The following is a 14,802-nucleotide window of genomic DNA, read 5'->3' as shown; positions in this document are numbered from 1 at the left end:
TATTTTCTGTACAATTATAGGGTTTCAAATATTATCATGATTTTTCAAAATGTTAATGTTGCCAACCAGGTGGTATGTTGACCACTGGGTTATGAATGTACATTCTTGTTATTTTGGCATGATCTGGAGAATAAAACTGCTATATATTCTCTTGCCTAAAAAGTAGGAATCGATAGTAGGAAATGCTAAGTATAGGTGAGCATTAGTTGGCAGTATCTCTTATGTCATGTATCTCTGATAACAGACACCAAATTATCCACCTGTGGTTTTGAGTCTATGGTCTGTGTATCTGAATGCTTTGAACTAGGGGGTCACTTGGCTACAGGGAGATCTGTAGCTTTTAATCTAGATTCTCTTCTGAATTTGACCTTTATAGCTCACTGAAAGATGAGCTGGGCCTAAGATACCAGTTTCTGGAGGCTTCAGGAGGATGCTGGAAGTGACACCTTCACCAGATGCCCCTTATCCTATTGTCTAGAGTTATCATGTCAGTAGTGGAAGTGTTCCCCCACCACAGGCCCTCTCCTTTCTGGACCTCAGTGCCTGCCTTCACAGAAAAGGAAAGCATCTAGGCAAGCAGAAGAGGGGCTGGCTGTGTCATGTTCCCTCACTCTGGTCTCACTAACCCAGCGCAGTCTCCTGCACCTGTGTTGTGCCACTATGTCAACTTGCTATTTAGAAAAATAATTGTTAATTCTTATGGAAAGGCTTTTGTAAGGTTAGGCTGGATGTCATAATCGGTCCCAGAATCTCTGTCTACCAGCTCTCTTCTCTTTCAATCAATTTGAAGATAGAGATTATAATTTATTAGCTAGTCATTAAACATGAAGAATTATTAGCTCAATTTCAAGTTCCATCACCAATGTGTACAATGGTATTGCTTTGTATTGAGCCTAATGAAAGTTCTTATGGGAGAGGTTTTGTGTTTTGTTTTTAATTTTGAGTAAAACATACTCTTGGAGTTACCATTGTGTAGTGGAAAGGAACCCTACTAGAATCTATGAGGATGTGGGTCCGACCCCCTGCCTCACTGAGTGGGCCAAGCATCCAGCGTTGCCATGAGCTGTGGTGTAGGTTGCAGACCGGGCTCTTATCCTATGTTGCTGTGGCATAGGCCTGCAGCTGTAGTTCTCAGGCTGGGGCCCTAAAAAACTGAATCAAACAAATAAACAAAAAAACCCCATACTCTCAGTAAAAATATTATTACTTTTAGTACAACAACGTGTAAATATCTAATTTGAAATATCTGTATCTAGTGTGAATAATTGTCTCTTGGCTAAGATATTGTTTTTGGACCATAAATATCGGAATTGTTCAAAGGTCACAGGAAATGACATGTTTGTTTTTCTTTACAGCCTTTTATTGTTCCATACAGACATATTCCATAATATATATATATATATTTGCTGGCTTTCTCATGTTATATTCCTCAAGGAGACACTGGACTGTAAGAGAATTTTTAAATAACAGAAGTATTATCCTAAGATTTTAGGAGAGTTGATTTCTATTTTCAGTAAGATTTCTTGAATGATACAGTGCTGTTTTTCTCATGGTTGTAGTTTTTAAAAAATAAATCTGCTAATTTAGCTTTTTAACTCATCTGTTTGTACAACAGAACTTATCCTATGCTATTAAAATCAAAGGGACTTATTTCTGAATTGAGTGGGTAAATTAAGACTGTAATTGTCAAAAACATCTATTTGGGGAAGGATTAACATTTTGGAATATTTTAAATCACAGAAACTTTTCTGCAAGTCTTTTAATATAATACAGAACACCACAATTAAGGGGTAGGGTGATGGTACATGTCATTACAATATTCTGTTAGAATCTGTGCAGTGGAATACCTTGAAGATATAATTAATGTATTTAATTTGTCTTAAAATAGGTCAACAATTCTCTCCCCCGATTTTTTATACCATATTTTGTGTTATAACATATGGCATAATTAATAAGGAGCCTTTATCACTTTAAAAAAGTAATACTATTTTTAAAAGCAAAATTTTCTACAAATTGAAATACAGGCCTCCCTTCCAATCAGACATTAAGCTCTCATTGAATCCCTGGATAGGTTTCAGCTTTAATCACCCCTAGATGAAGCCCATAATTTTCAAAAGAGTACATTTTGTTGGCAGAGGACATGAGGTTTCTGGTACTTCTGTTCTCGAATTTATTGTCTGCATCAAAACTTCAATTTATAGCTTATTCCATTGTCTATCAGTTTTCGCCCATGAACATTTAGGAGGGAAGCATTTTTAACTTAAGTCTTAACCAAGGCTTTACAGGAAAAGACAAATGTCAGACGTCATATTTTAATGTGTTGGCATCAAGGTCTTTGACCTAATCTCCTGCCAATAACAATCTTCCCCAAGATTAAGATGGGGATATAATACAAGTGATTATAAAGCAGGAACAAAACAATCAGATCGACTTGCATTTGTGACTGTCCTTATTGTAATACTTTCAACAATATGCTGAGACTGTAGAAGAAATAATTTTGATAGTAATAATTCTAATTCCACGAAATTGGAATGATGAGGACGTAGTCTTTTACTCTTGGTATGTGTACTGTTGCCCTTTTTGGGGAATGTTAAAATTCTCTCTCTCTTATTGACTAATTTTTCTTCTTATCATCTGAGTCTGAAAGCAATAGGTAAAACATCACAATTAAACTGAAGGCACATATTAATATTCTAAATAAATGGACTATTACTTTTATTGTGCCATTGTATTAAGGAAAGGAAAGATAAAGGAATATTTCCATGAAATCAAATAATATGAATCTTTATTGTCTCACAAATGATTAATGTTTTTCCCTGAAAGAATACATTTTTTTTTCCTTGAAAGTAATTTCCCTCTTTATAAGTATTTCTCAGGATAAAATCAAGACTATGGTTAGGTACTGTTTTCCAACAAATGACATTACTATGCCTTTAATTCATAAGCTATGTGTATTTGAAAGAATTCTAGAGTAGGGCATTTTTATAAATAGCACGTATAAATTACAGGAATAATTATTTAAATGAGAGTTTCAGGACTAAAATCATTTTATTTTTCCTAGTGGTAGGGGGATAGAGAACAGCTGTTCTGAAAACAGTGGTAAAAAACTGGGTGATAAAAATGGAAAGGTAGAGGTTTGAGGTATCTTGTCAACTGTCAAGTCAATTTTATTCTAAGTTACCAGTTTGATTTTTAAAAACATGAGTTGGTAAACTCCCGTCTGATTAAACATATGTCTTTGGGTGAGACTATTTTAATATCTTTGCATGTCTCAAAAAGTTAACAAAATCTGGTAAAATTAGCATATGGTCTAGACTAGAGAGACATCTCCTAATTTAGGTTAGTTCAAGAAGTAATTGTATTTCCAATTTCTTTAGCAGTGGAGGCTGCCCAGGAACCACATCTATACTAATTGGTTCTCCTTGGGCAGGTGTTTACCATGTAAATATCTCTTTTAAAGCACTTACTAAACCATATTTAAGAATGAATATTGCTTGGCTTTTTTTCCTTTACTGTAAACTATTAGAGAAAATATAGTAGTTTTTGTTAAACATTCATGGATTGAATTAATTTAGTTTGCACCTGGGTAGGTCTCTACATTTCAGTTTTATTCCACAAGATTTTTAAGGCAAATTTTTTGCTCAGAGGATTATAAAAATAAAGGGGCCTAGTATATGGCACTTGGGATGATGATAGTAAGAGTCTTCCTTTAGGATAGAATAAACCTCATCAATTCTAATTCCATGGAAAAGATATAAGGGGCCTTCTGCTCCACGGAAAGTAAGTTGGTTTTAGACTTGACACTTTTTAATGTTTAAAGAATACAGTCACAGTGGCTGCATATTAAGTACTTCAGTGTATCCGACACTGAGCTAAATGCTTTATTATCCTCACAACTCTGTAAGGACTGATGCTCAAAATGCCAACTAAATTTCCCAAAACAGCAGGGCTAGGAAGTTGCTATGTTGGACCTCAAGTGGGGTCTGTGTATCCCCCAGCATTTCTCTGTTTGTCATAACAACAGTGACATAACTAGCTCAAGTGAAATATTGATGATTTTGGATAATTTTTTTTATTTGATAAAACATTTTAAAATCTGGTGTTCCCACTGCAGCTCAGTGGGTTAAGAACACAACATAGTGTCTGTGAAGATGCAAGTTTGACCCTGGCCTCACTCAGTGGGTTGGGGATATGGCATTGCTGCCAGCTATGGTGTAGGTCACAGATGCTGCTTTGATCTGGTGTCGCTGTTGCTGTGGTGAAGGCCTGCAGCTGCAGCTCCAATTTGACCCTAGCCTGGGAACTTCCACATGCTGCAGGGGCAGCCCTAGCAAAACAAACAAGCAAAAAAATCCTATCATGTGAAAATAATCTAATGACAAATATTCCTCAATCTTTAAAGAAGATGTACTTTTAAGTTTCTGGAAGCCCCTTTGGCTTACAATATACATTTTTCCCTTTACTTCGAATCTGAACCCTATTCAGACCTGAATCTCCACCTAGATAATCAAAATGAGGTTTGTTTTACTGAGAACATCTCCAGTCCTACAGTTTTGTGTTAATGACTGAAAATCAAGCAAGACTTTTGTAGTCCTCAAAGAATTTATTCTACCAATTGCCAGTCAGGTTAACAAAGGATAACAGCATTTAGGTTTAGCATGAGTTGTTTTGGGGGGAGATAATTTGATCATTACTAAAATACAGTAGTAGCCCATGAAATTGTTGAAATCCAATCCAGTTAGATAGTCTAGGCATCTTAGAAAGTTTATAATCCCTTTTAGATTATCCTTCCTTTGGAAGCAGTTTACTTTCTAACTCTATTTAGAGTGTAACTAATTCGTTCTATCTATCTTCTGATTTTTAGAACTTAATCTCATTTCCAAAGCGAGCAAGTTAGACTGATTCAGTATATCTGACTTAAGAGTGTTTGCAATTCCATCAGAGAAGGTTCTTGTGGATGAGGAACACCCATTACAGTGTGCTGGCATATATTCTCCTAGAGACTTTGATTTACGATGCTTGTTCCTAGTCTTTGGCTTTTAATTATAATGTCATACAGAGCTCAAGAACTGTTGTTTTATAAGAGGCAGATTCACCACGTCACTTTTCGAAAACTGGGTCCCAAAGTCAGTTGTGCTGAGCAAAATATCACCACTTTTAATGAGACTATTTCTAACTTTATGCTAGTTAAGAATCTTTAAAAGTAGAATTCAAAGCATGTCTCATTTCAGCCTCACTTGGCTCTATCATCCAATTTGGTAGAAAATATATGTTTTTAATAAAAATCTTTTATTGGAGAATATTTGAAGAGAACTTCACTCAAAATGAATAAATCTAAAGAAACATCAATATGATCCTGCTGGCTAAGTTGTCAAAAAAGCAATCTATGGTCAGACTTTCTGTTAATGGAGATTTAATGTACTTTCTTTTAATACATTTTTGTACCACAGAGAAGAAAGCTACTTTTTATGGCTTCTAGAAGTGGATCAAGATGATATATTTGACAGAAAACTCCTTGTCAATAAAAAAATCAATTTTGGTAAATTTCAAGGCTACTTAAACTCAAAATAAACCCCCTCTCCAAGTTTCAATGCAGTTTGAGTACTGTCTCCATTTCAGTGCTTCAGCACTACTGAACTAATTCCAGTTATCTTCCTTAATTTTGCAAAGATTCCAAGTAGATAGTTTTTTCTCTTTCTTTGAATAAATTTCAGTATTTTAAATAGCATAATGAAGTTGTGTTTGCCTATAATAAGTTCCCACAGGGAAACCAGGATAATAACCCTACTTGATTTTGACAGTAAGAAAATTATATTAACACTGATCACATGCTCAGATCTTTGATGGTAAACAAATTTAACTTAAATAAGGGAAAACAATAATTTATTTTTACTTAAAATATTCGGAGTTTACCTCTCTAAAGCATTTTACTGAGTCATATTAAAATCATATTATTTGTATGATTCATTTATTAATACTATTTGTCACCTTTCCCTTTCAATTCATCCTAAAGAGCTTTTTTTTATAAAGTTTTTTATTATAATCAATTTACAATATTCTGTCAATTTCTGCTGTACCACACAGTGACCTAGTTATTTATATATATAAATGTGTATATATATATATATATATATCTTCTTTTTCTCACATTATCCTCCATCATGTTCCATCACAAGTGATTAAAATATATAGTTTCCTGGGCTATGCAGCAGGATCCCATTGCCCAGCCACTCCAAATGCAAGTTTTCATCTACTAACCCCAGACTCCCAATCCATCCCACTCCCTCCCCTCCCCATGGCAAACACAAGTCTGTCCTCCATGTCCATGATCATTTCAACTTAAAAAGCTTGACTAAGCACATATCATGTGCTCTATCCTGAAGCTACAAAGATAAATACCATATTTTCCTAATTGTAATAGGACAAGTGGTCTAGTAGCATAGAGATACTATTAGAGAGTAATGATGATACAACATGCTTAAAGCATGTGTGAAGTGATATGATGCCTCAAAGAAGGAGTGGCAGATTTTCCCTCAAGTGAGTGCTAAAAAAATTGTAAAGGAGTTTTTTTATGATCTTTAGGATGAATAAAAATTCTAAGTGAGTGTTCAAAAAATAATTGAGGTGGAGTTAGTAATGTGTAGTTAGAAGGTCAGCACAAGTTCAGAGAACTCAAATGATCCCTTGCAGTTAAAGAGTAGCATGCAAGTGAGGAATGGGTAGAAGGTGCTGCTGAATGCAACAAAAGGGATTTTTTTTTTTTAGGAAAAATCCAAAGAATATAGAAGGGAAGAAATAATAAAGATACGAGCAGATATTACTGAAACAGAACATGAATATGTAAAAGAAGACCAAATACAAAAATTAGCCTAATTAAGAGATTAGAAATTGATAACCCTATATGGAATTTGATTTAAAAAATAGGTAGACACAAATAAATATTAGAAATGATGTGGGAGTTCCCGTCATGGCTCAGTGGTTAACGAATCTGACTAGGAACCATGAGGTTGCAGGTTTGATCCCTGGCCTTGCTCAGTGGTTAAGGATCCGGCATTGCTGTGAGCTGTGGTGTAGGTTGCAGACATGGCTCAGATCCTGCATTGCTGTGGCTCTGGCATAGGCTGGCAGCTACAGCTCCGATTGGACCCCTAGCCTGGGAATCTCCATATGGCACAGGTGTGGCCCTAGAAAAGACAAAAAGACAAAAAAACAAAAAAACAAAAAAAAGAAAAAAAAAGAAAAGACATGATGAAGGTGAGGGACCAAGATGGCAATAGAGGAAGCTTCTGAACTTCTTTCCTCCCAGAGACATGCTGAATGTATAGCTACACATAGAGACATTTCCTATGAGAGAAATCCAGAAACTAGCCAAGTGACTCCTACATATCAGATTAATAAGGAAATACCCATGTCAATCCTGGAAAGAAAGGCTGAGACACACTCTTGCCATAAACCCCATACCTGGCACAGTGCCATACAATTAGGAGGGAAACTCCAACTCCCAGATTTGCCCTGAGGTTTTAGACTGGACATCTAATGTCCCAATGCTTAAGACTCTCACCCAAGGGACAGGCTTCCAAAATACCTACCTCCAAAAGCTGATGTTGATTGCACCCATAAGAACTACAAGACTATAAAAAAACAAAGGAGCAGTTCTTAATGGGCATGTGAACACTCACTGTGGCTATCACCCCAGGGCTCAGTGAGTGGGCAAAATGCTCATTTCCCAAACTTTTCCTGGAAGGGGTTTGATTATATACTTTTTTTTTTTTTTCAAACCACCACCAGTTTCTAATTAGCACACACATAGGGGCTGACTTCCATGCTCACTGAAGCCCACACCATCTCCCTCTGGCTCACTCCAACAATAAAACTAAGTTGCCAGTATCTCCTGCAAGGAGATTGTTCACATACCTAGTACCCCAGTTTTTATAACTGCCACTGGAGGAGCCTACCTCCCCAAATCATCTAGATCAATTGCCAATAGAACTTGCTTTCACAAGTCTCATAGAACTATGGCAAACAAAGAAGCAGCTTTTTTTGTTTGTTTGTTTTTTGGTCACCCTGGGGCATTTGGAGTTCCCAGGGCAAGGTATCAGTTCCAAGAGTAGTTGTGACCTAAACCACAGCTGTGGCAATTCCAGGTCAAAGAAGCAGTTTTTAAATGATGTAGGAGCACCCTTTGTGTCTATACACCCAAACCCTTCACAGAGGGAGTAAGTAAAAATGTCTGTTTTCCATTTTCTTCCTGAAAAAGGCTTAAGTACATACTTTCCCATCTGCTGCTAAATGTGATCTTCTACTTTGGGACACTGATGGGTCTAGGCTTTGTGGCTTCAGGAAGTCACTACAAATAAAGATGTTGGCTTGGACAATCAAAAAGTTTCAAGGGATAGTCAGGAGCTCATGCTGTGAAAATTGACAAGATTCATCTACACAATACCAACCTATTCTGAGTGGGAGAAGTGGCTGTTTTATCTAATGCATGCAAGCAATACAGAGAGTCATGGAAAATAAAGAGACAAGGGTATACGTTACAAACAAAAGAACAAGCTAAATCTCCAGAAACTAATCTTAATGAAATGGGGATAAATGATTTATCTGACAGAGAGGTAAATGTTAGAGTCATAAAGATGCTAAGAAAGTTCAGAAGAGCAATGCATGAGCGAAGTAAGAATTTGAAAAAAAGATAGAAAATATTTTTAAAAATACCAAACAAAAATCATAGACCTGACAAATTCAATTACAGAACTGAAAAATTCAATAAAGGGGTTCATCAACAGACCAGATCAAATGCAAGAAAAGATGAGTGAACTCTAAGACAAGTCAGACTTCATTGAATTAAAGGAGCAAAAAGAAAAAAGAATGAAAAAGAATGAAGTAGCTCAAGGGACTTATAGGACATCATCAAGTATGCTAATGTATTAGTGTTCATATTATAGGAATCCTATGAGGAGAAGAGAGAGAAAAAGGCAAAGTTCTTTGAAGAAATAATGGCTGAAAACTTCCCTAACCTGGAGAAAGAAACAGACATCAGATCCAGGAAGCCTAAAGAGTACCAAAGAAAATTAAGTACAGTGATCCTCTCTGAGACACATTATAATTAAACCATCAAAAGTTAAGGAAAAAGAATCTTAAAAGCAGGGAGAGAAAAGCAACTTCTTACATATGCATGCATTTCCATAAGACTATACATATATTTTTCTGCAAAAACTTGTAGATAAGAATGAAATGGGATGTCCATTGAAAGTGCTGAAAGAAAAAAAAAAACTACAAACCAAGAATGTTTTACACAGTAACATTTTCCTTCAGAATTAAGGGAGAGATAGTTTTCCAGACAAGCAAAAGCTGTAAGAGTTTATCACCACTAGACTCATGTTCATTGCAGCATTGTTGACAATAGCCAAGGTATAGAAACAATCTAGGTGTCCAATGATAGGTGAATGGATAAGAAGATATTATATACAAATGAAACCAACATTTTGAGTTATATGTCAACATCACAATTGACTTGACTTTATTCCAGAAATTCAAGATTGATTTAATATTAGAGAAATTTGTTAATATATCATATGACTAATTACAAAGTAAAAATACGGTTATATCCTATAAATAAGGAGAGAAATTTGTTTTTGTCTTTTTTGCTGTTTCTTTGGGCCACTCCCACAGCATATGGAGGTTCCCAGGCTAGGGGTTGAACCAGAGCAGTAGCCACTGGCCTATGCCAGAGCCACAGCAATGCGGGATCTGAGCCACGTCTGCAACCTACACCATAGCTCACGGCAATGCCGGATCATTAACCCACTGAGCAAGGGCAGGGACCAAACCCGCAACCTCATGGTTCCTAGTCAGATTCGTTAACCACTGCACCATGACGGGAACTCCCAGAAATTTGTTAATATAATTTATCATATGACTAATTACAAAGTAAAAATGTGGTTATATCCTATAAATAATTATAACCTATAGATATAGGAGATAATCATATTTTTACTTTGTAATTATGTGATATTTCATATAGTATAACATTAATATACACTTAGAAAAGATATTTGATAAAGATTCAGCACAAATTCATGATAAAAACTCTTAACAAACTAGGAAAAGAAGTGTCCCCCCCTTTTTTTTTACATAAGAGTATTTACACGAACTTGTAGCCAACATTGTATTTAATGGTGAATTATAGAGGTATTCCTTTTACTAACAGTAAAAAAAAAAAGATGCTTGCTCTTCTATTTAATATTTTACTAATGGTTTTAGACAGTAAAGGAAGAAGGGAAAACAATAATAAAGAATTGGAAAAGAAGAAATGAAACTACACTTGTTCTGATAAAATTTCCTACATAGAAAATGCAAGAATCTATGAAAAATCCAAGAATTTGTGAAATTACTAAAATAAGACAATTTACCAAGTTTACTGGATAAAGAAAATGATTGATATGTAACATCAACAAACAGATGATTATTTTAAAAAAATGAGCAGCTTATACTTGTAATCCTCTCAATAAGATAACTGAGAATAATGTAGTAAAAATGAGCAAATATATAAATAGGAATTGTGAATAATCAGCAAATATAGTGATGCTCAACCTCAAAAATTATCAGGGAAATGTGACCTAAAATCAAAGTGAGATATTTCATTCACAAGAGGATGCTAAGATTTTTTAAAGCCTGAAAACAGGAAGTCTCTTCCCTTGCTACTATGACTGTAAAATTGTAAAATTGTTTTAAAGAACAATTTGAAATTATCTGATGAAGTTAAAGGTAACTATTATTCCATTATTATGCAGCTACTTTAGTCTTAAAACTATAAATATATGCATAATATGTACATAAATATTAGTTGTCATGGTGTGTAGTAGTGAAACTTGGGGTCACCCTAAATATTTAAGAAATATCCCTTTTGCTGTGGAATATGAAGGTAGCAAATCATGTGGAGGTGAAGTGATGGAAACATGGAAAATACATAAATACAAAGGGTGGGAGGAGGCTTTTAGACGTGATGAATAGGTTTACAGCGTAGATTGTGGAGATTGTTTCACAGATATATACTTATTTCCAAACCCTTTGGTTTTATACATTAAGTGTGTACAGGTTTTTGTTTGTTGCTCTATACAGTGGTTCAGAAAAATAACAAGGAACAAAAAAGCAAGTTTCAGAAGCATATATTATACTTAAATGAAATTAGAAGAATTGCACAGAACAATCTTTTATATTATATAGTGATATATACCTTTATTAGTATGATGAAAAAATTAAAGACACACATGTGATGATATGCAAAACAGAGGAGAATGGTTACCTCTCATGAGGAAAGAGAAGAAGCAAGAGAGGAGGAATAGACACTGGCTTCTATTATTTTGCAGTATTTTACTTTGTACTTTCCATGGAATAATACAGTGAACAAGACATCTCCTTAGATATGTGTGAAATATGTCACAATATATAAAAAGTTTATTGCATTTCAAAAATAGTCATGACATTTGAGGCCAAGTCTAGCAGTAAGGTAGCCAACACTTTTTGAATAGAAATGATTTAAAATGAGGCAAGATTTTCCTGTGTGTTTCTTGTAAACTGGCCCTGAAGCCTTTCCTCTAGAATAGCTTTTGTGATATTGAGAAATGGCTACATCATTGATATTTCTCCTTGTAACTTCCAAATGTGACTTCTTTGCCGGTGGGACAGGGCTCATCTGGATGTATCTGAGGTCCAAGTTCTCACTTGTGTGCTTAAAAGGTCAGCCTCCTTTCTTTACCCCAGCAGCTTATATTGGAGAAGCAGGACAATTGTGGGCAGAGACTCCATGTCAGAGAATAGCTCATCCAGTTGTTCAAAGAGTTTTCTTCTTGGAAACATTGAGACATGCAGGGCTTTCTTTGAATTCAGACTTTACTGCATTTATAGTTGACTAAAAGCCTCACAGGAGAACTCTTTCATTTATTACCACTAGGCACTAGATGAACCAGTCAAGACTGAGGGCATCTCCAAGGACAACACCTTAGACCCACCTCTGGAGGTAATGGCTTCACATCACCCCTGCTTTTGAAATGCAGTCCCGAAACTCTTTGCTAACCCAGTACCTGGTTTCAATTCTTCCAGTTGTGTTTCCCTGCACAGCTCAGGCAGCAAACTGAAGAGGTCTGTGCTACCATTGATAAGGTCTTACAGGATTCCTTGTCTATGGTAATGCCTTAGACTAGAATGTGCAATTCAAACCTTTGCTTTGCTTCACTTCATTTCCCTCCACTTGACTAAGATGGGTGCATCACAAGCTTGTCCTTTTCTTTTTTATTTCCTTCTAGCATTCTTCTGATTCTCCTTCAAGTTCTCTACAGACATTGTTGAGTTCTGACTCAATCAAAGTATGTATATATTTAATATAATTTACTGAGCATTAAGAATTACTAGATGAATGATTTTTAAAGGTCCCATAGTGATTTGGGAAATTAGGGGACAGCAACCAGCATTTTGTTTTGGTTTCTGCTTTTTTGTTGTTTCTGTTTTTAGCCAACAGTTTTTTAAAAATAGAACAAAGTAAAATAAAATAAAATAAAATAAAATAGAATAGTAAGAATGTGAAATATCAGACTCTATTATTTTAAGTAGTGAGTAGGTATCGTTGATGCTTGTTTCAATTTGTTTACATGTACATATGTAGGTTTATGTGTATGGGTTGCAGTAAAATCTATTTCTAACTATGAGTCAAGTTCAAAACAGTTTGAAGCCAAAGTATTAGGCTGTGCATTTAAGATATCGAACTGTATGTAGAATTTGTGACTTATTCTCATCGTAAACCATAGCTTCAGGCCTCATGTACTTCACAGCTCTGGAATTGCAGAAATGGAAAATGAGGTAGATTAAAGTACTATTTGTCTAAGAGCTTTAACATAGGTATCATTTCTGGAATTCTCTTTTGGTTGGCTGAATTCATTTCATCGTTCTTTGATTAAAAAGAACAGAATCCCGGATAGTTTAGATTAGAAGGCTACTATAGTATTAAATGTTACTATTGAATATTTAAATATTTCCTTCTTATCATGTGTCCATTTTCATTTAAGATATTGTATTTCTCCAGATTTTTTTTTTTTTTGAATGTGTAGTACAGAGCACTAAATTTCAGTGCTTTTCTTTATTGGTAATTGTTAGGGGTTTTTTTTGGCTGTCTTATTTTCTCTATTGGAATTAGTATAAATACTTTTTGTATATTTTTTTTAAAAATTGGGCATTATGTTTATAATGTAGATTTAAATGTAAATGTCCGTAATTAAGAGCATCTCTAATTTTAAGTTGGAACATTATAGACAAACATTCTTTAATAATGACATGGAAGCCAGATAATCAATTTCAGTCAATATTAAGAATTATATTTTAATAGAGAGGACCTGCACATGGATAATTATAGCTTCTTTATGTGTAATCTATTGGGTTATATATTCTTTAAGTCTTTTAATCTAAAAATAGAAAATTTTGATTTGCTGGAGAGACTATACACATTTTAAATTTATCTTTTTCTCATCTCATTTATTGGACATAAAAAAATACCCCAGTTATATTAATGTGTACTAGGAATAGGACTGTATTATTGTTTTGTTTAACAAATCTTTAATGCTTATAGAGTTAAATACATTTTTGGGGACTACTTGGTTGAAGGCGGTTATTTCATTTAACACATTTTTATTTGGTGCTTACTGTGGGCTTGGTGCTGCGAGGCACCGCAGTGATCAGGGTGAGCAAGGCAGAGTAATCTCCGAGGTATACTTGGGTTGCAGCGATCTGAGAGGAGGATTCCAGCTGAGACCAAGTTGGAAAGAAATCAATTCAGGGAGAATAGCTCTCAGGCGGAGGAGTAGGCACATGGAGAGTCCTGGCAGGAAAGAGCTTCAGGTATATGAAGAAGGCCAGTATGGTGCAGTACGATGAGCCTGGGGTGAACAGTGAGAGGAGGTGAGAACGTGGGTTGGGCATGAAGTTTGGGTTCCACGGAAAATTGTAAGATACAAAAACACGGGGGGAATAATATGAAGCCACTGAGAAAAATCCTGATGCTGCAGTGAGGATGTTCATGAGGTTGGAGGGGCAAGGATAGTGGCCTGGATAGGATAGGTTCAAAGAATCCACCGGATAGGATAGGTTTAAAGAATCCTCACTGCATGGGGTTTGAAAGAGTTATTGCAGACTTGCTTGGTTTAAATGTCAGTAAGGAAGCAGAGGAGATGAGCTTCTGGTCTGCCTCCAGCATAGACAACCGTGAAGGAGGCTCAGTGTGGTAGAAGGAAGAGAGTTATGTTTATTTTGGACAAGGTGGGCTTGAAGGGTGTATCAAGGAGGCTTTAAACCTGTGCGTCTGGAGATGGTCGGAGGGATTGGGGGTGACTAGCATGGCGATGTTGTGAGCGCCCCATACAACTCCCAGAAATAAAACATCACAGGTCCAGTCAAGGAGAATGAAAGTCGGAGTTCCCCTCGTGGTGCAGCAGAAACGATCCAACTAGGAACCATGAGGTTACAGGTTCGATCCCTGGCCTTGCTCAGTGGGTTAAGGATCTGGCATTGCTGTGAGCTGTAGTGTAGGTTGCAGACATGGCTTGGATCTGGCGTTGCTGTGGCTGTGGTGTAGGTCACAGATGCAGCTGGGATCTGGTGTTGGTGTTGCTCTTGCTGTGGCTGTGGCTGTGGCCGGCAACTACAGCTCCGATTAGACCCCTAGCCTGGGAACCTCCTCATGCTGCAGAAGCGGTCCTAAAAAGCCAAAAAAAAAAAATAATAATAAAAATAAAAAAATAAAAAAATAAAAGACAAAAA

The 14,802-nt window shown here is 35.8% G+C and overlaps 1 protein-coding gene across 36 annotated transcripts in view; it reads left to right on the top strand.

The window, feature by feature from the left end:
* The window catches only part of MLIP (muscular LMNA interacting protein), a 239,016-nt gene that overhangs the window by 138,099 nt on the left and 86,115 nt on the right, over positions 1-14,802 (top strand). For 26 of the 36 annotated variants that reach the window (XM_021098546.1, XM_021098542.1, XM_021098545.1 and 23 more), the window contains 3 exons: positions 11,951-12,016; positions 12,100-12,183; positions 12,303-12,362. The exons of 2 other annotated variants lie outside the window; for them this stretch is intronic. In XM_021098546.1, coding sequence (XP_020954205.1) covers positions 11,951-12,016; positions 12,100-12,183; positions 12,303-12,362 — 210 coding nt within the window. The remainder of the gene's footprint in view (positions 1-11,950; positions 12,017-12,099; positions 12,184-12,302; positions 12,363-14,802) is intronic. 8 more of the 36 variants (XM_021098550.1, XM_021098534.1, XM_021098552.1 and 5 more) reach the window with 2 other exon arrangements.

Source organism: Sus scrofa, chromosome 7, assembly GCF_000003025.6.
Source record: "Sus scrofa isolate TJ Tabasco breed Duroc chromosome 7, Sscrofa11.1, whole genome shotgun sequence".
Taxonomy (NCBI): domain Eukaryota; kingdom Metazoa; phylum Chordata; class Mammalia; order Artiodactyla; family Suidae; genus Sus; species Sus scrofa.
This window is presented reverse-complemented; position numbering and strand designations above follow the sequence as displayed.